This window comes from Typha angustifolia, chromosome 6, assembly GCF_048772165.1.
Source record: "Typha angustifolia cultivar Huaian chromosome 6, ASM4877216v1, whole genome shotgun sequence".
Lineage (NCBI taxonomy): Eukaryota > Viridiplantae > Streptophyta > Magnoliopsida > Poales > Typhaceae > Typha > Typha angustifolia.
In genome coordinates, this window is record NC_133244.1 from 1,856,189 (window position 1) to 1,881,127 (window position 24,939).

General features: G+C 44.7%; 1 protein-coding gene across 1 annotated transcript; it reads right to left on the reverse strand.

Moving 5' to 3' along the window:
* Window positions 1–23,825: 23,825 nt before the first annotated feature.
* On the reverse strand, window positions 23,826–24,383 carry LOC140761191 (uncharacterized). The gene has a single exon (XM_073098412.1). It carries the CDS (start codon window positions 24,381–24,383, stop codon window positions 23,826–23,828), a length of 558 nt encoding a protein of 185 aa, XP_072954513.1.
* Between the last annotated feature and the right edge of the window lie 556 nt (window positions 24,384–24,939).

Below are 24,939 nucleotides of genomic sequence, written 5' to 3' on the forward strand. Positions count from 1 at the left end.
TGTAGCACTCGATACGGACTGTAGTACTTGTAACCCAACTTTTGGTTCAAAATTGGCCTTAATGTGGATTGCCGATACGGTTGAGCTCGAACGAACACCAATTGATCCACCTCAAATTCTCGCTCACGTCGGCCTTTGTCATGAGTTTGCTTCATGCAGTTTTGGGCTATGGCTAGGTGAGTCTTGAGCCGTCTCAATGTTTCATCTAGATCAGCAAGCTCCAAGTCAAGCTCAGTCCTATCCGCCGCCGCGAGTCTATCGTACGCACGCAAGACAGGGGGAGTGCGCCCATAAACCGCCTCAAAGGGGGTCATGCTGATGCTAGAGTAATGAGCAGTATTGTATGACCACTCAGCCCATGGAAGGAATTTGACCCAATCCTTTGGTTGGTCCGCCATAAAGCATTGCAAGTATTGCTCTAGTCCGCGATTCACCACCTCAGTTTGGCCATCCGTCTCGGGGTGATAAGCTGAACTAAGGTTGATTTGAGTCCCTTGCAATCTGAAGAACTCGGACCAAAACTCACTGATGAAGATGCGATCCCGATCTGACACGATCGTCCTAGGCATCCCATGCAAGCGTGCCACTTCCCGAACAAAAATTTCAGCAACCTTTTTCGCTGAAAACGGGTGAGACAATGCTATGAAATGAGCATATTTGCTCAGTCTATCCACCACAACAAACACCACCGATTGTCCCCGAACCTCCGGCAGCCCCTCGATGAAGTCCATGGAGATATCGTCCCAAATACGCTCCGGTATAGGTAGTGGTTGTAGCAGCCCGCTAGGCTTGAGTGCCTCCGATTTGACTCATTGGCAGATTTGACATTCACGCACATACTTCTTCACGTCCGTCTTCATCGCTGTCCATGTACAGTTTTGGGCCAGCCGCTTGTAGGTACGTAATACCCCTTCATGACCTGCTATAGGAGTATCATGGAAGTGTGCTATCAATAGTCTTCGTAGCTCTTCATTCCGGGGTACCTTGATTCGCCCGCACTCTAGTACTAACCCATCGCTCTCCTTGTGCTCGGGGTGGCTTGAGGGGTTCTCTCTCAACTCCTCCATGAGTCGGACCAGCTCACTATCCTCTGCACTGGCTCTCTGTAGATCTGAGAAGAAAGGAAAGGTGGGTGCCGAGAAAGAAGCGAGCTCCCTTGCGTCCCTTTCATTTGGAAGTCCAAGCAACGGCTTACTTCCATCCAGCAACACTCTCTGGTCATTTCTCCAAAATGTCAATGTGAGGCTTGTAAAATCAAATGTCACGGGCCCCAAGCTTCGAAGCCATTGAGTCCCCAAAACAATGTCGGCACCTCGCAAGGCCAACGGATAAAGATCCAATGTGAAGGTTTGGCCTTGCACCTTCAATTCCACACCTCCACAAATAAAATCTGCTCGCAATGTGGTGCCATCTCAGATCGTCACATCGAACCCTTCCATGGGTTTTGACTCAAGCCCAATCTTCCTAAGGAGCCTCTTGTCAATGAAGTTGTGGGTGGACCCGATGTCAATCAAGATTCTCACTGTGGTTTTCTTGACTACACCGTTCACCCGCAAGGTCTTTGGCGCAACTGTCCCTGAATAGGCATGGAGGGAGATTTCGGCTATCATGTCCTCCACGGGTTGCTCCTCAGCTTCTTCTCCTTAATGTCCAGCCACATCTACACTTTCAGCTGCAAACTCATCCTTAGCTTCCTCCAATCCATCGATTAGCATCACCGATCCCATCAGTTTAGCGCAGCGATGCTCGGGTACAAACTTCTCATCACAATGGAAGCATAGGCCCTTGGCCCTTCTTTCTTCTACTTGGGCAGGTGTGAGTGGTCGTCCCAGACCTCTAGGTGCATACTTCACATCTTGGGATGGCTTCAAGGGTGCTCGAGGAGGTACCACTGTAGCAGCAACTCTTGGTACTCCGGTGATGTTACCTACCGTTATGGTTGGTTGGGATTGATTGCGGCTTCTTTGGCTCGTCCAACTCTGTTTCAGGTGTATCTTCATGGCCCTATGTTTTGTTAGGTTTTTTATTTGTTGGCAATTTTGTACAAAATATTCTAAGTGTATTTTTTCATGTATATGAGCTTTACACAAGTCTAGAATATCACTGGTGTGAAGAATTGCAAGATCATTGGAGAAAAGTCGTCGCGTTCTCATCGCGTTCACAAACGCGTTCGAACGCGAAATTTGCGTTCACACAGACAGAGAGCCGCGTTCACAAGCGCGTTTGAACGCGGGCACTGCGTTCACACAGACAGAGAGCCGCGTTCACAAACGCGTTCGAATGCGGGCACTGCGTTCACACAGACAGAGAGCAGCGTTCACAAGCGCGTTCGAACGCGGGCATTGCGTTCAGACAGACAGAGAGCCGTGTTCATAAACGCGTTCGAACGCGGGTACTACGTTCACACAGACCGAGAGCAACGTTCACAAACGCGTTCGAACGCAACCTGAAGAATTCAAGCTGTCGCATTCGAACGCACTTGGGCCCATTCGAACGCACCTGAGATTAAGTTAGGCCGTTCGAACGCACTCGGGCCGCGTTCGAACGCACCTATGAAGTTTGCAATTTATTGGATTTTCGTGAGTACGATTATGACTTGGATTTGGCTCTATCTTGGAGATCATATATAAGGATAGTGTTGCCCTAACCTAGGGGAGTTGAAGAAGATTATTCAAGGAGACTTTTTGGAGGCTACATCGGTTCTTCAACAAACAAGGCCCTTCGCATCTACAAATCTTAATCTTTCGTCTTAAGGGCTATCTAGATGAAAGATCAATCTCGAGGGCTACTGAGATTGGACTTCAATCACAAGAAGTAGTGAATCGTGGGTTCTAGCGATCAAGACTGAGAGGAACAAAGTCGTTTGGATCGACGGGTTGTTTTGTGAGTCAGTCTTGTAACTGCTACTATCATAGTGATTGGTTTTGATCCGAGTTTGGATCCGTGGTTTTTTCCCGTTTGGGTTTTCCATGTTAAAATCTTGGCGTTCATCTCTACTTTCGTTTTTAATATTTCTTCCCACTTTTACTTAAGCGAACGAGAAATATCATTGCCTAGAGGTTAGATACATATGTGTGTCTAGGGGTTTTTCATGTTTGTCTTCCATAAGCACTACATCCTCGAAGGCCTCCTTTAAGGTTCTAGGCCTTAAAGCTCTCACATCGGCTTGTATGTCACCCCGTAGCCCGGAGATGAAGGTGCTGCGAAGTTGCTAATCCGTCCATGGTGGATGACTTCGGCTACTAATCCTCTCAAATTCTTCTTGGTATGCCCCAACCGTAGTCTTTTGCATTGTCTTTAAGAGGAGAGCATCAAAGTCTTCGTACCTCGATGCTCCAAATCGCCGTGTGATATCGGCGCAAAATCCAACCCAAGTTTCGATGGCCTCAATGGCATTGGCTGCTCGAAACCAATGAAGCGCCGCATCCTCAAGGTGAAAGCTCGCAAGCTTCACCTTGTATTCTTCCGCCGTACCTTGGTATGCAAAGAATTGCTCCGCCCTATATAACCAATCGATCGGATCGCCACCTTTGAACTTGGGGAATTTGAGACGAACGACTTGTCCACGGATGTCGTTGTCTCTTTCCGGATCATGTCCAAGTCCTTGTCTAACCGGGGGAGGATGCACCATGAAGGTTTAATGATCCCTCCTTCGATTTTGATTAACTCGCTGTGGTTCCGGTTCGTATTGACGCGCCCACAGATCTTGATCTCCAAGGTGGTCTCCATAGTGGTTTGCTCGTCGGATTTGTTCACCAGCAACTGGACCTGGTGTAACCATCCTTGCTTGCCTCTGCCCATAGGGTGGTGGTAGCAACGGCTCTAGTGGTTGCAAAGGCTGAACCGGTGGTGGTGGGTTCAAGGGGATAGACTCACGTCATGGGGTCGATGGTGCATTCCCGTTCGCCATTGCTTCCCTTGTCGCCCGTAGTTCCCGCATCATCTCCATCATCATTTGATTATTGATGGCCATTTGCTCGGAAAGAGACCCCATCATGGCTTGAACGCTAGGTTCTTGCATATTCCGAATAGATCAGGCGGTTCCGCAGGTGGAAATCCCCGCAATCATTTCTCTCTCCTCTATTGGGAGAATCTCTTCTTTATCACCTCACCGTGCAGCCATGGATCTGGTGGTCGTCATAGAAAGCACTTGTCCGAGAAACGGTGGCTCTGATACCAAGCTTGATACGATCACGCCTCGGGCTATGGAGCTCTGATACCAAATTGATACGATCTCCCCTTAGGTTAAGGTTCGATCTCTTCCGATTCTTAGATCTGGACTAGATCTGGCACGGAACTTTGAAATAAGATCCCAAAATATACCGCCGTTTGATCGATGTGAAATTTTGATATGTTGTAGCTCTGTTTCAGGTGAATCGGGGTTGGGGATCTCGAGATATCGTCCGTTTAGTGGATGAACATCAAGATGATCTGTTTTGGATCCGTGGATGGAGGCACGTGATCCTAGGTAATGGTGGTTGAAAGTGGACCGGCATTAATGGGGTGGCACCGGTAAAAAGTGGTGGTGGAAGGGTTATGGTTGATGGAAGGGTTAGGGCAAGTGTTAGATAGATTGGAAGAAGGGGGAGAAGAGGGCCACCCCTAAGGGACAAGGGTGATTGGCCGGTCGAGGGAGGTTAGAAGCGGCGTCGCCGGGGATTGAGAGAACGGGAGCGAAGAAGACGAAGGAGGCAAGGCAAAACTCAATCTCAATATTCAATAATCAATAATGACTTTGGTTGCCTTCCACATCCTTTTATAGGCTAACCAACAACTCAAATTAACCCTAAAAACACAATTTTCGTCGACCGCGTTCGAAATCGCCCGACCGCGTTCGAACGCGACTTACAGAAAACTTATTTTAATGAAAATTAAACACTAAAACATGAAATAAAAACACTCCGAAAGTGAATCCATGCTCGAGACGACGTCGATGAAGTCCGAATCGTATCAGAACTCTAATTTGATGATACCCGGCCCTCAAGTTAAGCTTACTAAATATAATCGCCCCTACAAGCTCATCCAACAACTCCTCAATAACCGAAATGGGATACCAGTCATTGACGGTAATAGCATTTAGTGCTCAATAGTCGACACAAAGATGCCATGTTCTGTCATTTTTTCGCACCAATAGCACAAACGATGAGTATGAACTATGACTTGGTTGTATGAGGGCTTGCTCAAACATCTCGTCTACCATCTTTGAGATAACTTCTTTTTGCACATATGGATACCCATATGGCCTCACGTTCACTGGTACAGCATTGGGTACAATATTTATGCGATGGTCCGCCACTCTCCTCGTGGCAACTCCTATGGCTCTTCAAATAGTCCAGAAAAGTTATCTAATAAATTAGACAATTCAATGGTAGTACTTGAACTCATTTGAGGCTTATCTCCTACTGGTCCTGATACGATTTGGACTTCACCGACGTCGTCTCGAGCATGGATTCATTTTAGAAGTGTCTTTGTGTCTTGTTTTAGTGTCTAATTTCCGTGAAAATAAGTTTTTTGTAATTCGCGTTCGAACGGGGGCGAAGTGAGTTCGATCGCGGTTGTGAACGTGGGTGAAGAGTGTGCATTGTGCGTTCGAACGCCCCGGTCGAACGCACTGTGAACGCCTGGATCGCGTTCGTAAATTCAGAGAAGTGGGAAATAGGCGCATTCGATCGTGCATTCGAACGCTTGCATCGGGTTCGCAATTCCAGAGAGGAGCGAACTCGGTACATTCGAACGCGGTCGGGTGCGTTCGAATGCGGTCGGCGAAAATTGTATTGTTAGGGTTAATTTTGAGTTATTGGTTAGCCTCTAAAAGGATGTGGATGGGAACCAGATTGATTATTGAATTGAGAATTGAGTTTTGCCTTGCCTCCTTCGTCTTCTTCGCTCCCGTTCTCTCAATCCCCGGCGACGCCACTTCTAACCTCCCTCGACCGGCCAATCACCCTAGTCCCTTACGGGTGGCCTTCTCCCCCCCCTTCTTCTAATCTATCTAACAGTTGCCCTAACCCTTCCATCGACAATAAGCCTTCCTCCACCACTTTTCACTGGTGCCACCCTATTAACGCCGGTCCTCCTCCAACCACCATCACCTAGGATCACGTGCCTCCATCTGCGAATCCAAAACAGACCACCCTGACCATTGTCCACTAATCAAACGATATCTCGAGATCCCCACATCTGATTTGCCTGAAACTAGATTTGTTGGAAAGCTCTTTTCTGGGGCTACAACATATCAAAATGTCACATCGATCTGACAGCGGCATATTTAGGGATCTTATTTCAAGATTTCGTGCGAGATTTAGTCCAGGTCAGGAAATTGGAAGAGATCAAACCTTAGCCTAAGGGGAGATCGTAACAAGCTTTGGTATCAGAGGCACCATTCCTCGGACAAGCACTTCCTATGATGACCACCAGAGCCATGGCTGCACGGCGAGATGATGAAGAGATTCTCCCAATAGAGGAGGGAGAAACGGTTATGGGGACTTCCACCCGCGAAACCACTCGATTTAATCAGAATACGGATGAACCTAGCGTTCAAGCCATGTTGGGGTCTCTTTCCGAGCAAATGGCCATCAACAACCAGATGATGATGGAGATGATGCGGGAACTACGGGCAATAAGGGAATCAATGGCAAATGGGAACGCATCATCGACCCCACGATGCGAGTCCACCCCCTTGAACTCACCGCCACCGATTCAGCCTTTGCAACCAAAAGAGCCGCTGCTACCACCACCCTATGGGCAGAGGCAAGCTAGGATGGTTACACCAGGTCCAGTTGTAGGTGAACCCATCCGACAAGCGAACCACTATGGAGACCACCTTGGAGATCAAGATTCATGGGCGGGTCAATATGATCCGGTACCATGACGAGTTAATCAAAACCGAAGGAGGGATCATCAACCCTTCATGGTGCATCCTCCCCCGGTTAGACAAGGACTTGGATATGATCCGGAACGAGACAATGACATCCGTGGACAAGTCGTGCATCTCGAATTCCCCAAGTTCAAAGGTGGCGATCCGATCGATTGGTTGTATAGGGCGGAGCAATTCTTTGCATACCAAGGTACGGCGGAAGAATACAAGGTGACGCTTGCGAGCTTCCACCTTGAGGATGCGGCGCTTCATTGTTTTTGAGCAGCCAATGCCATTGAGGCTTTCAAAACTTGGGCTGAATTTTGTGCTAATATCAGACGGCAATTTGGAGCATCGGGGTATGAAGACTTTGATGCTCTCCTATCAGAGACGGTGCAAAAGACTACGGTTGGGGCATACCAAGAAGAATTTGAGAGGATTAGTAGCCGATGTCATCCACCATGGATGGATCGGCAACTTCGTAGCACCTTCATCTCCGGGCTACGTGGTGATATACAAGCCGATGTGAGGGATTTAAGGTATAGAACCTTAAAGGAGGCCTTCGAAGATGCGGTGCTTATGGAAGACAAACATAGGGCCATGAAGATACACCTGAAATAGAGTTGGACGAGCCAAGGAAGTCGCAATCAATCTCAACCAACCACAGCAACAGGAAACATCACTAGAGTATCAAGAGTTGCTACTGCAGTGGTACCTCCTTGAGCACCCTTGAAGCCATTCAAAGATGTGAAATACTCACCTAAAGGTCCGGGACGAGCACTCACACCTGCCCAAGTGGAGGAATGGAGAGCCAAGGGCCTATGCTTCCGTTCTGATGAGAAGTTTGTACCCGGGCATTGCTGTGCTAAATCGATGGGATCGGTGATGTTAATCGATGGATTGGGCGAGGCTGAGGATGAGTTTACAGCTGAAAATGAAGGTGTGGCTGGACATCAAGGAGAAAAAGCTGAGGAACCCGTGGAGGACATGATAGTTGAAATCTCACTCCACACCTATTCGGGGACAGCTGCGCCAAAGACCTTGCGGGTGAACGGTATAGTGAAGAAAACCACAGTGAGAATCTTGATTGACGCCGGATCCACCCACAACTTCATTGACAAGAGGCTCCTTAAGAAGATTGGGCTAGAGTCAGAATGCACGGAAGGGTTCAATGTGATGATTGGAGATGGCATCACATTGCGAGTAGATTCTATTTGTAGAGGTGTGGAATTAAAGGTGCAAGGCCAAATTTTCACATTGGATCTTTATCCGTTGGCCTTGCAAGGTGCCGATATTATTTTGGGGACCCAATGGCTTCGAAGGTTAGGGTCCGTGACATTTGATTTTACAAGCCTCACATTGACATTTGATTTTATAAGCCTTCACCGACGTCGTCTTGAGCATGGATTCACTTTAGGAGTGTCTTTGTATCTTGTTTTAGTGTTTAATTTTCATGAAAGTAAGTTTTCTATAATTCACGTTCAAACGCAGGTGAAGTGAGTTCGAACGCAGTTGTGAACGTGGGTGAAGAGTGTGCATTGTGCGTTCAAACGCCCCGTTTGAATGCACTATGAACGCCTGCATCATGTTCGCAAATCCAGAGAAGTGGGAAATAGGCGCGTTCGATCGCGCGTTCGAACGCCTGCATCGCGTTCACAAATCCAGAGAGGAGCGAACTCAGTGCGTTCGAACATGGTTGGGTGTGTTCGAACGCGGTCAGTGAAAATTGTATTGTTAGGGTTAATTTTGAGTTATTGGTTAGCCTGTATAAGGATGTGGATGGCAACCAGATTGATTATTGAATTGAGAATTGAGTTTTGCCTTGCCTCCTTCATCTTCTTCGCTCCCATTCTCTCAATCCCCGGCGATGCCGCTTCTAACCTCTCTCGACCAGCCAATCACCCGAGTCCCTTAGGGGTGGCCTTCTCCTCCCCCTTCTTCCAATCTATCCAACACTTGCCCTAACCCTTCCATCGGCGATAACCCTTCCTCCACCACTTTTCACCAGTGCCACCCTATTAACGCTAGTCCTCCTCCAACCACCATCACCTAGGATCACGTGCCTCCATCCGCGGATCCAAAACAGACCACCCTGACCATCGTCCACTAATCGGGCGATATCTCTAGATATCCACATCCGATTCGCCTGAAACTAGATTCATTGGATAGCTCTTTTTTGGGGTTACAATATTTCAAAATTTTACATCGATCTGACAGCGGCATATTTTGGGATCTTATTTCAAGCTTTCGTGTTAGATTTAGTCCAGATCAGGAAATTGGAAGAGATCGAACCTTAGCCTAAGGGGAGATCGTATCAGGTCCTAGCTAAAGAAGATACTCAATGACTTAGAAACTTGGGACTCGTGACATTTGACTTTACAAACCTCACACGGATATTTTGGAGGAATGACCGAAGAGTGCTGCTGGATGGAAATCAACCACGGTAAGAACTAGCATTACAATTGCTGTTTGAACTTCCAAGTGTAAGAGACACAAGTGAGCTTGCTTCTACTTTAGGAAAATCGGACGGCGGGATCTCAAGATATTGTCAAATTAGTAGACAAATGTCAAGGAGATCGACTATGGATCCATGGATAGAGGCATGAGATCTTAGGTGATGATGGATGGTGGTAGGCCGGCGGTAATGGGGTTGCAGCGGAGGGTAAGGTGGTGATGAAAGGAATGTGGATGATGAAACAATTAGGGCAAGGGTAAATAGATTTAAAAAAGGGGGAGGAGTGGGCCACCCCTTAGGGACTAGGGTGAGTGGCCGGACGAGGGAGGCTAGAAGTGGCGGAGCCGTGGTATGAGGGAAAAAGAGATAAGAAGAAAAAGAAGATTAGGGCAAAACTCAATTCATTCAATAATAACTCCTTGGTTGCCATCCACACCTTTAGAGGCTAACCAAACAATTCAAAATTGACAATTATTAAATGGGGTTGAATGCGTTCGAATGGGGTTGAACACGTTTGAACGCATAAAAAGCGTTCTCTGTCGATGTGAATCCCGCGTTCGAACGTACTTGCTCACGTTTGAACGCACATTTTGCGTTCTCTATTTTTGTGAACCTGATGCAGGCGTTCGCAAGCGCATTCAAACGTACCCACATACGTTTAAACGCGACCTATAGAAAACTTATTTTTCTTGAAAATAAAATAATAAAACAAGAATAAAAGACACCCCTAAAGTGTATCCATGCTCGAGACAACATCGGTGAAGTCCGAATTATTTCAAAATCTTCATAACTAGAGGGTCCAAATTAAATGCAAATAGCGTCGACAAACTCCTCCCATGTCCAATAGGGTTGAGCTCGGTTTGTGGTTTGGTACTATTGGATAACAGTGTCTTTGAGGTGAAAGGATGCTAACAACACTTTTTGTTCATTAGATGTTCACTCGTAGTCAAAGAATTGCTCTGCTCGATAGACTCACTCGAGTAGATCACCTCCAATAAAGGTGGAAAGTTGAGGCAAACGGACACCACATTCTTCTTCTTCTTCTTCTTCTTCATGTCGGTTGGGTCTCCTTTCTCTTGGATTCAGTCTAGCATCCCTAGGATGATACCGAGGGTTTCTTCAGTGTCTGCCCATTCATCATCATCTTCGTGGTGAAACGAATCCGATTCTCGATTGCGACAAAAAGCAAATGCTCGTACGTTATGCCGTTCTTGCGGCATAGACAGTAGGGGGCCCCTAGATTGGCCACCAACAAATCCCTCATGGTCTTCCTTAGGTCTAGCATAGAGTGGTGGAGGCGGTGTCCTTTGACGAAGGAGTGGTTCCATCGATGGTGCAATCGGGGTTAGAGCAGGGAGCTCAGTTGCCACTATGTTCCTTGGTGCGCCCATGAAGACCAGAGTCATCGCTTCCACTAACGCTTGCATGCCTTGCTGCTTCTCCATCATGTCCATGAATATTTTGATTAGTTATGAATTGATGAAAAAAGTCAAAGGAGAAGTTTCGACCAATGTGCTAGAGTTCGTCTTAGATCTGACCACATCTGTGGCCTCTCCTTCAATAGAGGTTCCTTCTTTGGGTCTCGACACCATGGATTTGGTTGTTGGCATGCTGTCCGATAAACGGTGGCTTTGATACTATTTGTTATGTGATACACTTAGTTAGGATTATATTTAATTAGCTAAATCCAGCTCTGTGCAGTTTTGGGAAAATATTTGTAGACTATTCTACACATATCCAAATAATATCAAACTAGTTGAATAAGGTTGCCAACCTCCAGATCTACAACTTTGATATTCATGACTTCTCCAAATTCAGAATCTATCTGCAACAAAACAAAAGCTTAATCCGAGAGGTAATCGTAGAAGATAAGGAATACTGGTTGAGTTGGTTTGTTAGGGTTTCATATTATTTTAGGACTTGTTGGCTAGCCTTTATAAATATATAGATGGCAGCCAACTTCATTATGGAATTGGATTATTAATTTTTTGCCTCCTATCTTCTCTCTAGACTTCTCCCTCCTCCCTCTTCACCATCCTTCCACCTCTATTGTTGGCAAGGTTTCTCCTAACTTCTAATCTCCCTTGACAGTCGAGTCACCCCTCTTCTTAAGGATCTTGACCACTTCGTTCCCTTTGTCAACGCTAAGTCCACCTTTGTCCTATTTGCCGATGCCACTAGATCATAAGCGTGTAATGTCGGAGCTGTGCGTCCATACACCATCTCAAACGGAGTCATGCCAATGGTGCTATGATAGGCGGTGTTATAAGAACACTCCGCCCACGGTAAGAACTCTAACCATCGTCTCGGCATCACTCCAACAAAGCACCTCAAATACTACTCAATGACTCGATTAACCACCATGGTTTGATTGTCCGTCTGTAGATGGTAGGTCGAACTGAAGTTTAATCAAGTCCCCTACAATCTGAAAAACTCAATCCAAAAGTCGCTCATAAATATATGATCATGATCCAAGACAATCGTGTGTGGCATGCCATGTAATCGAGCAATATTTCTAACAAAAGTTTTAGCCACCGACTTGGCTGAAAATGGATGTGACAATACCAAAAAAAGTGCGCATACTTGCTCAATTTGTCAACCACCATAAAGATAATAGAATAACCACGCACCGGCAGAAGACCCTTTATGAAATCTATAGAAACGTCCTCCCAAACACGGTCCGGTATAGGTAAAGACTGTAGTAATCCGACCGGTTTCAGTGTGGTTGCTTTACCCTTTTGATAGACTTCGCAAGCACAAACAAAGCTCCTCACATCCCATCTCAATCCTAGCCACATTCAATTCTGAGATATCCTCTTGTAAGTCCTTAAGACACCCTCATGACCAGCCTCTAGAGTGAGGTGAAAGTATTCCAATAATTTCTACCGCAATCCATCATTTGCAAGCACTCAAATGTAGCCACGATCAAGCAGCAAACTGCCTCGATTTTCCAACTTGGGATGACGCTCCGGATCATCCATCACCTCCTGCAACAATCTCAAAATATCTAGGTCAGATGTACATGTAGACCTCAGCTCGTCAAGGAAGGAAAAAGTAGGAGATGAATAGGCTGCAAGCTCGGCGGTATCGGGTTGGTGCGATAGTGCATCCGTCACTTTATTTTCCGTTCCCTTCTTGTATTGAATTTCATAATCATACACCAACAATTTTGTGACCCATTATTGTTGTGCCGGAGTGTGTATGCCTTGTCCCATAAAGTATGGAAGGCTCCTTTGATCGGTTCGAATAATGAATCGTCTACCGATCAAAAAAGGTATCGACTTTGTTACTGCATGCAGAATTGCCATCTCTCTCTCATAAGTCGATAATTGCTGAGATTTTTATGATAAAGCCTTACTAAGATAGGCAGTGGGACGTCCTAAAACGGGTGAAGTTCCATAGCGCTAAAACGGGTGCCCTCGTCATTGCTGTTTTTAATTTTTCAAAGGCTAAAGTGGCTTCATCCATCCATCTAAAAGAATCATTCTTCAACAAAGAAGTGAGAGGAGCAGCGATCTTGTCATATTCGGTGATGAAGCGTCGATAATATCCGGTCAGCCCCAAAAATCCTCTCAATTCGATGGTAGTAGTAGGAATAGGCCAAGCGGTCATATATGCAACCTTTTCTAGATCTGTCGCTACACCATCCGCTGAAATGATGTGGCCTAAATACTCCACCTTTGGTACTCCCCATAGGCACTTGGACTTCTTGATCTTCAATTGGTTTTGCTCCAACAAATTCAGCACGTCCTCCAAATGCCGCCACTGCTCCAATTCAGTCCTGCTATACACCAAAATATCGTCAAAAAATACCAAGACATTCCTTCGCAACAGAGGCCAAAATATATCATTCATGAGGCCTTACAAGGTAGCTGGAGCATTGGTGCGACCAAAAGGCATCACTCGGAATTCATAATGTCTGTCTAGAGTTCGAAATATAGTTTTGTGCACATCCGTCAGGTGAACTCTAATTTGATGATACCCGGCCCTCAAGTTAAGCTTACACAAAAATGCCATGTTTCGTCATTTTTTCGCACCAATAGCACGAAGGATGAGCATGAACTATGACTTGGTTGTATGAGGCCTTGCTCCAACATCTCGGCTACCATCTTTGAGATAACTTCTTTTTGCACATATTGATATTGATATGGCCTCACGTTCGTCGGTGTAGCTCCGGGTACAATCTCTATACAATGGTCCGCCACTCTTCTCGGTGGTAACTCCTATGGCTCCTTAAACAGTCCAGAAAAGTTATCTAATAAATTAGTATATTCAATTGTAGTACTTGAACTCGTTTGAGGTTCATCTCTTGCTAGTCCTAACTGAAGAAGATAGACCAAATAATACGCACCAAGCATCCCCACCATAGGCTGCATCGCAGGAATCGGTGAAGTTCGAACACCATCAAGCCGCACATCTTTATTTTCTTGTTTATATTTCATCCGCATGCTTTAGAAATCAAATGTGACGGGTCCTAAACTTTGTAAACACTGAGCACCAAGGACAATGTCCGCTTCTTACAGCGCCAATGGATACAAGTCCACAATGATGTCATGTCCTTGCACCCGTATACCGACTCGGAGACACAAGCTCTCCGCCTTAAGCTTCATACCGTCTTCAATAGCAACATCAAACCCCGTAGTCGGTTTGGCATCCAAACCCAATCTCTTCACTAGCCTTTCATCTAGAAAGTTGTGTGTACTCTTCGAATCGATGAGGATGTCCACACAATGCTTTCTAATGCATCTACTCGTAACGTCCTCGGCTCGGAAGTACCAGAATATGCATGCATCGATATTTTAGCTTGGATATCTTTCTCCACGCCCTCCTCAAAAATCTCCTCATGGGTCTCCTTTGCACACTCTCCATCATCAACTACCTCCTCCTCCTCCTCAGGGCCATCGATAAGCATCACACTCCCGATCGGTTTAGAACATCGATAACCAGGGGTGAAACGCTCATCACATCAAAAGCAAAGGCCCTTCGCTCTTCGCTCCACCTAGGCAGGTGGGATAGTTTGAACTGGGGGTCTAGTGCCCCCTCTAATATCAAAAGAAGGTCTCAAGGGTGGTCGTGGTCTAGTAGTCGCAGCTGTAGTTTTTAAATCATAGAATTTCCAGTCGGCGTTCTAGGTGCAAACCGACCATCTCGGTTGCCCTAATTGGTTTTCGCTGCCATCTTTAGAGCCCTATGCTTTTGTTCCATCCTTACAGCCTTTTCAAAGGCCTCCTCAAGAGTAGTAGGACATAGAGCACGAATATCCGCTTGTATATCCTCTCGCAGCCCTAAAATAAATGTACTCATCAATGTACGTTCGGGCCACGGTGGCTCACAACGACTACTAACTCTTTCAAACTCAGCTTGGTACTCTAATATTGTAGTCCTTTGAACTATCTTGCTTAATGTGGCAGCAAAATCTTCATATGCCACTATTTCAAATCTGCGTGTAATCCTCCTACAAAAATTAGCCCATCCGGTAAATCCACCACTACGAATAACCGATCTATACTAATGCAATGCCGTTCCTTGGATGTGAAAGCTTGCCATCTGGACTTTTGCATCTTCTGCTGTATCTTGACAATCAAAATATTGTTCAACTTGAAAAACCCAATCCGTTGGATCACCGCTTTCAAATTTTGGAAAGTCCAAACGTGCGGTTCTCCCCCAAATAGCGTTGTTAAGTTCGCGAAAGATCCTAGGTTCTGGTCTAAACCTTTGTGCATGTATACACACTCCAGGACAGCAAAGATGGGTCACAAAATTGCTGGGATATGATTATGAAATCCAATACAAGAAGGGAATGAAAAATAGAGCGGCAGATGCACTATCGCGCCAACTCAATACCGCCGAGCTTGTAGCAATTTATTTTTGTTATTTAGGTCAGAACGGTAGCCTCTAAGTACTGTGAAGTGCACCCTAGTTGGGTCATGTGATGAATGAATCTTTTTTCTCTCTATCTCTCTTCCTCTCTCTCCCTCCTCATGCCCTAACTTCACATCAACCCCTAGCCAACATAGGTTAGATCTTTTCTCTCGTCTGTCGCTGCCCTACTTCTTCTAGGAGTGACCCCCTTCTTCCCTCTCGTCCGATCTCTCCTCTAATCCCCTGTTCGTAACAATATGTTTCGCTTTTCTATACTCATTACATTTGAAGCACCTTGACATGGAAATCTGCTTTTGTAGGTGCCTTCTTTTGAGATTCTCCGATGGCTCCTTCACCACCCGCTTCATCATCACTATAGAGTTCTATTTCACTAATTGTAAATGATGGTTTTGTGTTTATATGTTATAAAAATATATCTAGTATTTCTCTTTTCTTTTTTCTTTCTTTTTCCTAAACAATGTGTAAAGCAAGTTTGGTGCTTCATAACATTAAGGATATTTACATGTAGATCTAGATAGTCAGGAAGATGTGCAATGTGTTAAGAGCTTCATAACATTAAGGATATTTACATGTAGATCTAGATAGTCAAGAAGATGTGCAATGTGTTAAGAATACTAATGGAGTTCTCTGGAACATGTTGATAAGTTTTAGAGCAATTTTGAAGATGTTATCAATTATATTGGCGGCTAATGTGATTGACATGAAAAAATGCGCTTCGAGTTAGTGGTGAGATTGGGTTCATATGGTCAAATCTTCGGCTACCAAAAAGTCAAAAGAGACAAAGAGATATATTCATGAGAAATTAAATTAGTACGTTGGATGTCGATCGGACGACCAGAACTCAAAAGGAAAAGGGCAAAACTAAGAGCTCTGGTACTGATTCCCTATTAATTCGATCTATTCTATGTAGCTTGGGCAGCTTATGTAAAATTTGGGGCCTCCTCTCGGAGTCCAATTCAACTTAACAACAAGAGTGGATGTGAAAACTCAATTAAACAAGTTAATGTTTATTTATATGCAACTACTGAGAAGATCATTCCATTTAGCCAATAACTTGCAATTCTAGGACCTTTTCCTCTCTCCACACTCTGTTCATCTTCTCAATGAACTCTTCTGCTTTCTTCTGCAGCTCGTCATGTGATGCATCATCCTCGTCTTCGACATCTTCAATGCCTTCATCGAGATGACATAGTCTAGTCCAAATCGCATCATAATCATTAGGGAGCAGTTTAATATCTCCGGTTTGTTAATTATCTACAGTCTCCACCTTGATTGATGAGTTTCTTCTTAGTCTTATAGCTTATGATGGCTGGCACTAGGTCCATTTTGTTGTCTCATATGTTTCTAAACATAACCATTTCTCTCCTCTTGCTTATCTAACTCAATGCAATCTTTCATCGGGTTCCAAATTTCCCTTCATCTAATAACTGAATCATAAAGGCTCACATCCATATAGGATTATCCTTGGATCTGAACTGTATAATCCTTCTAGAGTCTTCATATTTTTGTCACATACCCATGGATGCATTTTTTTTTCGAAAGGAGGTCCGTTGACCGATTTCATTGATTCAAAGAGGGAGTACAGATGGCTTCCAGTGCCCCACCCATCCATAGGTCCGAGGACCTAGAGCGAATGGCACGTTGCTCCAGAAGATAGGCATGGAGGTTGTTTTGTCTGCTTGTGAACCCTAGCCTTATCCAAGGGGTTTTGGCGAGCAAACGCTTACAATCAAGGACAATGTGGTGGATTACCCAATCCGGGTTGGCCACCTAATCATTGATCCATTTGACCGATAGTTGACTATCGCTAAAGCGCCACGTGTTGTCTCTTGGCGGGAGTATGGAGAGTTCGATCAGTCCTGCTAGAATTGCTTGGGCTTCTCCCCCACAAAGGAGTGGAGCAGTGATCAACAAAAAATGATCTAGCATAGGGAGGTGAATGCGGATTGAGAAGGATGAAGATTCCTAAACCTTCACAAAGCGAGCTTTGCCAAGCTGCGTCAACCCAGCTGGTACAGTTAACTATGTTGTTAGGATCAAGAGAAATGGGGGGATTCGTAGCCCTGTTCTCGGAGCTGTCGAGATTTTCTGAGGGATGCCAAAGTAGCTGACTGGCATTAGATACCACTTCTCTGGGGAGCACATCCTTGCCATTGAACACTTTTTGGCATCTAGCTTTCCAAATGCTCTAAAGCATAGAGAAACAAAAGACCACGTCGTTAGCCGTCAACTTTGAATGAATAGTTACCACCCAAGTGTCCAAGGAGGGGAGATTAGTGGATCTGAGTCCCAAATGGCTAAAGTGCCAAGCTGCACGAGCGAAGGGGTAGCAAAGCAAAAGGTGGTTTACAGACTCATTGCTAGAGGAGCATATCGGGCAGCCAGCATCAATCTCTTGGATATGACTGTGAAGGATCTCCCTAACTGGAATAGGATGTACTAGACACCTCCAAATAAAAGTTTTGACCCTTGAGAGGACACCTTTTGCTTTCCATCTGATCGACTAGAGCTTCCTATTGCTATCATTGGACGATGAACTAAGCCATTCACCTTGAGAGATTGCTTCATAAGCTACTTTTGTGAAAAACATGCCATTCTTAGCAGACATCCAGATGAGATTATCGGGCTGAGCAGCAGAGCTAGGGCTAATGTAGGTGCTAAGAATGAACGTGGTCGTGGCTCTTGGAAAGATGCTGCTGATTAGAGGTCGGTTCCAGTTGCCGTCACAAATCAGGTCGCTTACAACATTGATGGCCGTGGGAAGCTGAAGGTTCTCCGTCATCGTCACAAGTAGCCAAGGGTTCAGAGAGAATGGAGATGGAAGAGCCATCTCCTACCATCCAACGCGCATGCTTGGCCAGGGTATCTTTAACTTTGATTATGTAACGCCCCCCCCCCCCCCCCCCCCCCCCCCCCCCCCCCCCGCCCGGCACGGGCACGTACACGCCCACGCGTCCACACGGCACGCGTGGCGCATGCGATAGGTCTGGCGGGACCCGTCACGCACATATACTCTCCTGTGCATATATAATCATGACATCATCAAATAAAACCTGTTAACCTATCCATGATCACATAATCCATCACCAAATATATCATACTGTCAACCAAATAAACTTGTTAACATATAAATATCCAAGTCCATAATAATATACACTAGACCACTACATAATCTGGCAGAGCCCACACAGGCCACAACAAACCATCAAGATACAACTAAACAACTGATACACGAGTGCTATAAAATCTGACATATACTATATAAATCATCATTAGATACAATAAGGTATAAATATAACAAACAACGATACAACTCAATGTCTGGTTAAACTATCTTCTATACCGTCTCGCATCAATAGCTCACCTCATCATTACTCTAAAATATCTTCTCAAGATATCTTAGGTTGCTAGCACGTACCACAAATCTGAGGGGTTAGAAAAGAAATAAAGAGAGTCATGAGCAAAAGGCTCAGTGAATAGACCTTACCCCGAATCAGTGATGCCAAACAGAGAGTAAATTATGTCCTGGATAATACGAATCAGAAAAAGTATCATATCATGAATGAGTATATGAATGTATCCTCAATAATATATAAATGAAAAGAGGGCAACCAAAATTATGATTCAATATTGAGAATTGAGTTTGCCTTGCCTCCTTCGTCTTCTTCGCTCCCGTTCCCTCAATCTCCCCGGCGACGCCGCTTCTAATCTCCCTCGACAGGCCAATCACCCTAGTCCCTTAGGAGTGGCCCTCTTCTCCCCCTTCTTCCAATTTATCCATCGCTATCCCTAACCTTTCCATCATCCATAACCCTTCCACCATCACTTTTACACCGGTGCCACCCCATCAACACCGGCCCTCCACAATCCACCATTACCCAGGATTTCGTGCCTTCATCCACGGAATCCAAAAACAGAGTATCCTGACGTTCGTCCACTAAACGAACGATATTTCGAGATCCCCATCTCCGATTCGCCTGAAACTAGATCCGTTGGAAAGCTCTTTTCCGGGCCTACAACATATCAAAATTTCATAGCGATCCAACGGCGGGATATTTCGGGATCTGATCTCAAAGTTCCGTGCAAGATCGTATTAATCTTGAATAGGTAACATGTCATAACTGATAAAAGTATATATAATCCTCGACCATGTGTAAACAAATCTCCGTATTATACTATCATCATATCTCTCTCTCAAATATGACATATGATGCATGCCGACCATGACCACGTTATGATATCAAATGCAATCATATATGATGAATATTGACCACTCGATAATCAAGTAATCAAATGATAATGAAATTATATTCATTTCTCAACATCATAATCATCACCGACATCTCAATATAATATCATCATACTAGACCACTATGCATAGTTAACACCCGGTACCCAGTCTTAACATCATGCCCGAAGGCTCCAAGCATACTCTACCATCCGTAAGGAGTATCTCAAAATATAACCATACCTTGCCATCCGCTAAGGGTATCAACATCCATCCAGACCGGGCACCTCACATAGTTGATAGAAACCTCGTGAGGATAACTCGCCACATATGCCCTAGCGAACGGGCATGTGTCCGATTGTCTGTGCGCACAGACTCAACTGACCTCGGACATGGGCCATGAGATATCGCATATCAGCGACCATAATCATCACTCCAGGCACCCCTAACCCTGGCGCCTACTCGGGTATCCCCACGCTTTCTATCAACTATCCTATCAATCACATTTCATGCTTTCCTTTTAAATGCCAGATCACATGTATATATATCCAGTACGATAACAAGTCAATGCATAACAGGAATTTAGGTGGAATAGGAATCAAAAGAAAAATAATACAATGTAGTCTCCAACTATATAGTCAACACATGCATACTCCTGCTAGTCTATCACATGCACACTCATGCTAGAGATCATTTCGGTATAAAATCATAATAGTATAATCATCTCCAATCATCTCTATATATCACTAATGTATTCATATCCTAGATCAAACTAATCAAATGCATGATAAAGTATGCTCGACTGAAATCATCTCTAAATAAAGTCGTATAATCATGCTGGAGGCCAAAACATGCATGTACATAATATATAATATAACCTAATTTGAGAAAGGATCTAGGGGATAAGACTACTCACCCTGATCAGAAGATACAAACCACGTATCCCTTACATCCGCCCATCAACCGTGTGACACTTCTCGCTAGCAAGGTTCACGGGGTCTCAAATAAGAGGTTTGGGATCTGAAAATGTTTAAGTAACATAAAGTTAGTTGTTTATCCCATTATAATCCGTTCGAGTAAAATATGATGATTTATTAGATTTTAGAATTTCTACTTAATTTTATAATTGGCTAGATTTTTATTATAAATAAAATATAAATATAGATAAAAAAAACTAATTATAATTAAATTATATTTTGATTAATTAGGGACTATGTAGTCATTATTTTATTTGTTACAAAATAATAATGTATACTAAATTAATAGAATTACTTAAAATGTATATCATAAGAATATTAGAATATAAATCTAATAATTATAATTTACAAATTTATCTATTAATCTAATATACATATAAGTAAATAAATAAATAAATAAATATAAGTATTACCTATATTTATGTGTAATAGTTTATAACTTAATTAATCATCAATAAACTTTAATTATAATAATCATAATGATGAATATGTATTATTATTAAAATAAATAATGTCTAAATCTATTTGTATTAATTAAGACAGAAATACCTAAATAAATAAATAATAAAATTAAAAGGATAAAGGATCTCTGCTACAGTGCTGGGCTCGAGCCCAGCACTAGCCTACTACAGTGCTGGCCCGAGCCCAGCACTATTGCAGAAAATAAGAAGAGGAGAAGCAGCCGAGGAAGAAGAAGAAGAAAGGAAGAAGAAAGAAGGAAGAAGAAGAAGAAAAGAGAAGAGAAGAAGAGAAGAAAGAGAGGAGGGGAGGGAACTGTGGAACCGGGTCGGCCGGGAGGGCACCGGCCGCTGCTGGCCAGCCAGCAGCCGGCCTCTCGTCGGCGACTCGGTTCCGACGTGCCCAAGCTCGGGTGTGAGCGAGAGAGAGAGAGAGAGAGAGGAAGAGAGAGAGAGAGAGGGAGAGAAAAGAGCTCACCGAAGCTCGCGAAGGTGGTGGTGGCGATAGGCCGGCCTCGATGTGAGAGAAAGAGGTTTAAAGAGAGAGAGAGAGAGATTTAAAGAGAGAGAGGGAAGGCGGTGGGAGGTTGGCGGTGGTTGCGGCGGCGCTGGGGCCCGCCACTGCCAGATGGCCGCAGCCGGTTGGCTATGGCGATGCGAGGGGGGGTGCGTGGCACCTCCCCCACGCGGCCCCACTGCATGGGCACGAGGCCGGTCACACTGTGGCCGGCCACATCATGCCCATGCAAAGATTTTTTTTTTTTTGGATTGGGTTGTTACAGATTATGGCTCTCCAGACAACGAACCCCGATCACTTAGGATTGGCCTTCCAGAATGAGTGGGAGGAGAAGTATTTTTCTTTTAGGAGTGAAACCTAATCAGAGGAGGGATTAGATAGCATATGCCAAGCAAGCTTAAGATTAAGTGACTGATTGATAAGTAGTGGTTGCCGAACTCCTAAGCCACCCAAGGATGTAGGTTTGCAAACAAGGTCCCATTTGCAAAGGAAGAGATGTCTACTATTGCTGTTGAAGCCCCACTAGAAATTCCTTATAGTTTGATTTAGTCCCTTTAGCAATAGTTTAGGGGAGGGCTACTAAGGCCATGAAATAGGTAGGAATAGCGCTCCGGACGGATTTGATAAGAGTGAGCCTTTCTGCATGAGATAGGAGATTGCATTTCCATCTTGCCAATCGAGTTTTCACTTTATCCAGAATGAACTGGTAGGTCTGCCTCTTCGAAGAAGGAAGGAGGAGAGGACTACCAAGATAGCGATCACCTTGCTGTAGAGGCTTTAGGTTTAGGGTATTAAGCACGATGGATTTACTCGTCGGTGACATATGCTTGTTGAAGTAAATGGAAGACTTGTCTAAGTTTACCACTTGGCCAGAGACGGCACTGAATAGTCTAATAATCTTGGATATAGCAAATGCCTCCTTCTAAGAGCTTTTACTGAATATTAGGAGATCATCTGCGAATAATAGGTGAGAGTGTGTGGGGGCTGTTTGATCAATTCTGATGCCTTTCAATGTGTCTTCCGCAGAAGCTAACTTGAAGAAGAAGGAAAGGATGTTGGTGCCTAAGATGAATAGGTAGGGTGAAAGCGGGCACCCTTGCCTCAGCCCCTTAGAGGGCTTGAAGAATCCACTTGCTTGACCGTTGACCTCGACAGCTAGAGATGAGGAAAAGATGCATTGAAATATAAGGTTGGTGTAGTCCGTGGGAAAGCCATAAGATTCAAGCAGTCCCTCAAAAATTCCTAGTCCATTCTATCAAAAGCCTTGGACAAATCGACCTTGAGCAAGAATATCCTTCCTTGCTTGCAAGAGGAGTTAAGGAAGTGCATTATTTCGTGAGCAATAACCTAGTTATCTAGAATTTGTCTGCCAGGAACAAAGGCTTTCTAGGCTTCAAAAATCATATCCGGAAGTAGATGCTTCGTTCTCATTGCAAGAAGCTTCGAGATAATCTTGTAGATGGTATTGCAAAGTCCAATAGGCCTGAAATCATTCACTGTTGTTGAAGAGTCTTTCTTTTTGATCAGGACAATGATAGTCTTATTTATGCCTTCATCAAGCAGGCTAGTGGAGAAGAAATTTTTGATGGCCTGATAGATTGCAGATTTGAGGTCAGTCTAGAAGAGTTGAAAGAATTTGGCCGTCAAGCTGTCCGGACCAGGAAATTTATCCAGGCTTAATCCTTTCACAATAGCGGAGATCTCATCTTCCGAAGGGATACTCCTAAGGTTCAGATGGCATCCTCGGATATCTTTGGAAAGGTGCTCCAATCGATATGGTCCAAAGCCTTGATAGATAGAAGATTAGTTGTCGTAAAGAGAGTACGGAAGTGAGAGACAAACTTATCTCTTATAAGGTCACAGTTATAAATCAGCTTGTCGTCCTCCACTAACAGATGAAGGATTTCCTTCTTCCTCATATGGTAGGAAGCAATAGAGTGAAAGAATTTAGTATTTTGATCTCCATGCTTGAGCCACTTGATGCGTGAGGGCTAGCTCCAAAACATCTCACTTCTAAGAAGGAGAGCTTCGTGCTTGGAACGAAGAAGGTTTTCTTTTTATCTATCTGGGTGACTGCAGCTTTGCAGAGCAAGAATATCGCTTTCCACTGAGATAATCTCCTTTTGAAGGTTGTGGGTATTGGAGCAAGCACATTGTTTGATGCTGTGAGTGAAAGACCGAATGTTTTCAGAGATAGGGGCTCCTGGGTCAAAAATGGTGGACCAACTGTGCTAACAGAAGGGAGCAAAAGAATGGAGTTCAGTCCACCAATGCTCAAAGCGGAAACGACAGGGGGTTCTTCTCTTTGCCGGCTGAAGCATCAAAAGGAGTGGATTGTGCTCACTGCTTATAGCCAGAAAGATGGTATACTCAGACATTGATGAATTTTGTGTACCAAGGAACATAGACAAGGGTTCTATCTATTCTTTCCCGGATGAGGAAGTTAGTAGATCACCTATTGGACCAAGTGAAGGCAGGGCCAGCAAATCCCAAATCCTTGAGACCAGCATTGCCGATTCGGCTACTGAAGATCGTCCATCGGGAGAGGGAGGAAGCTAAGCCACCAATCTTTTCAAAGGTAGAAGTGATGGCATTGAAGTCACCCATATAACAGAACGGGATTGGGCCAGTCGCATAGTGTCTTATGCGGCCCCACAAGACATCATCCAGGCCATGGTGTGAGTCACCATAAACCCCGCCAAAGATCCAGACAGTTGCAGAGGAGGGATCATTGATTGTGGAAAAGATGAATTGAGATGAAGCTTCTAGAACTTGCAACTTAATTGAATCATCCCATAGTAACCAAAGCCCACCAGAATGGCCCTGGGCACTAACAACATAGCTCTGACGAAGGGGAAGGGAGGAGATTATGGAGTTGGCTTTGGCACTGTTGCATTTCATTTCAAACAGGAAAGCCAGCTTAGTAGCGGTGCTGTGAAGGATGCTTTTGATGTTACGGATTATCGCCAGGCCTCCACACCCGCGATAGTTCCAGGCCAATATATTCATTGCTTTGCTGGCGGCGGAGCAGTGCTCCCCACTTTGGCAGTATTGGCAGGAGGGTTAGCCTTAGGAGGCAGGATGACTAGGCCGGCATGTTTCTTTGATGGCCACCTATTTTCTACAGCTACCTTCCTTTTACTTGACGACCCACTTTCCGGTTTGCAGTTGGATGGGGCAATGGGGGGTGATAGTTGGGGAGACTTAGAAGAGTTAGCCGTTTCTACAAGTTGAAAGATAGTGGAAGTAGGATAGTCACATCGAGTATGTGGAGAGGGAGGGGTTTGGAGTTCAATTGAGTGGGGCCTGTCAGAGTGTGGGGTGAGCGAGTTGATAAACTCTTTTGGGTTTTGGATAGTATATGTGTTTGGATTTCTGAGGGTTATGGTAGCTGGGGCAGTGAGGATGGATATGTGAATAGTTGTATCCTCCATGGCTCGGTAGAGACATGAGGAGATGGATTTATTTAGATTGCTGGTACTAGATAGGTCCGAGATGACCGTTGGGATTGGACTTCGGGGGGGGGAGGTCCTAGTTGTCAAGTCTGGGAGTGTTGGAGGAGGCT

Coding starts and splice junctions, on each gene's coding strand:
- LOC140761191 (XM_073098412.1), bottom strand. CDS start 24,383: ATGAATATATTGGCCTGGAACTATCGCGGGTGTGGAGGCCTGGCGATA.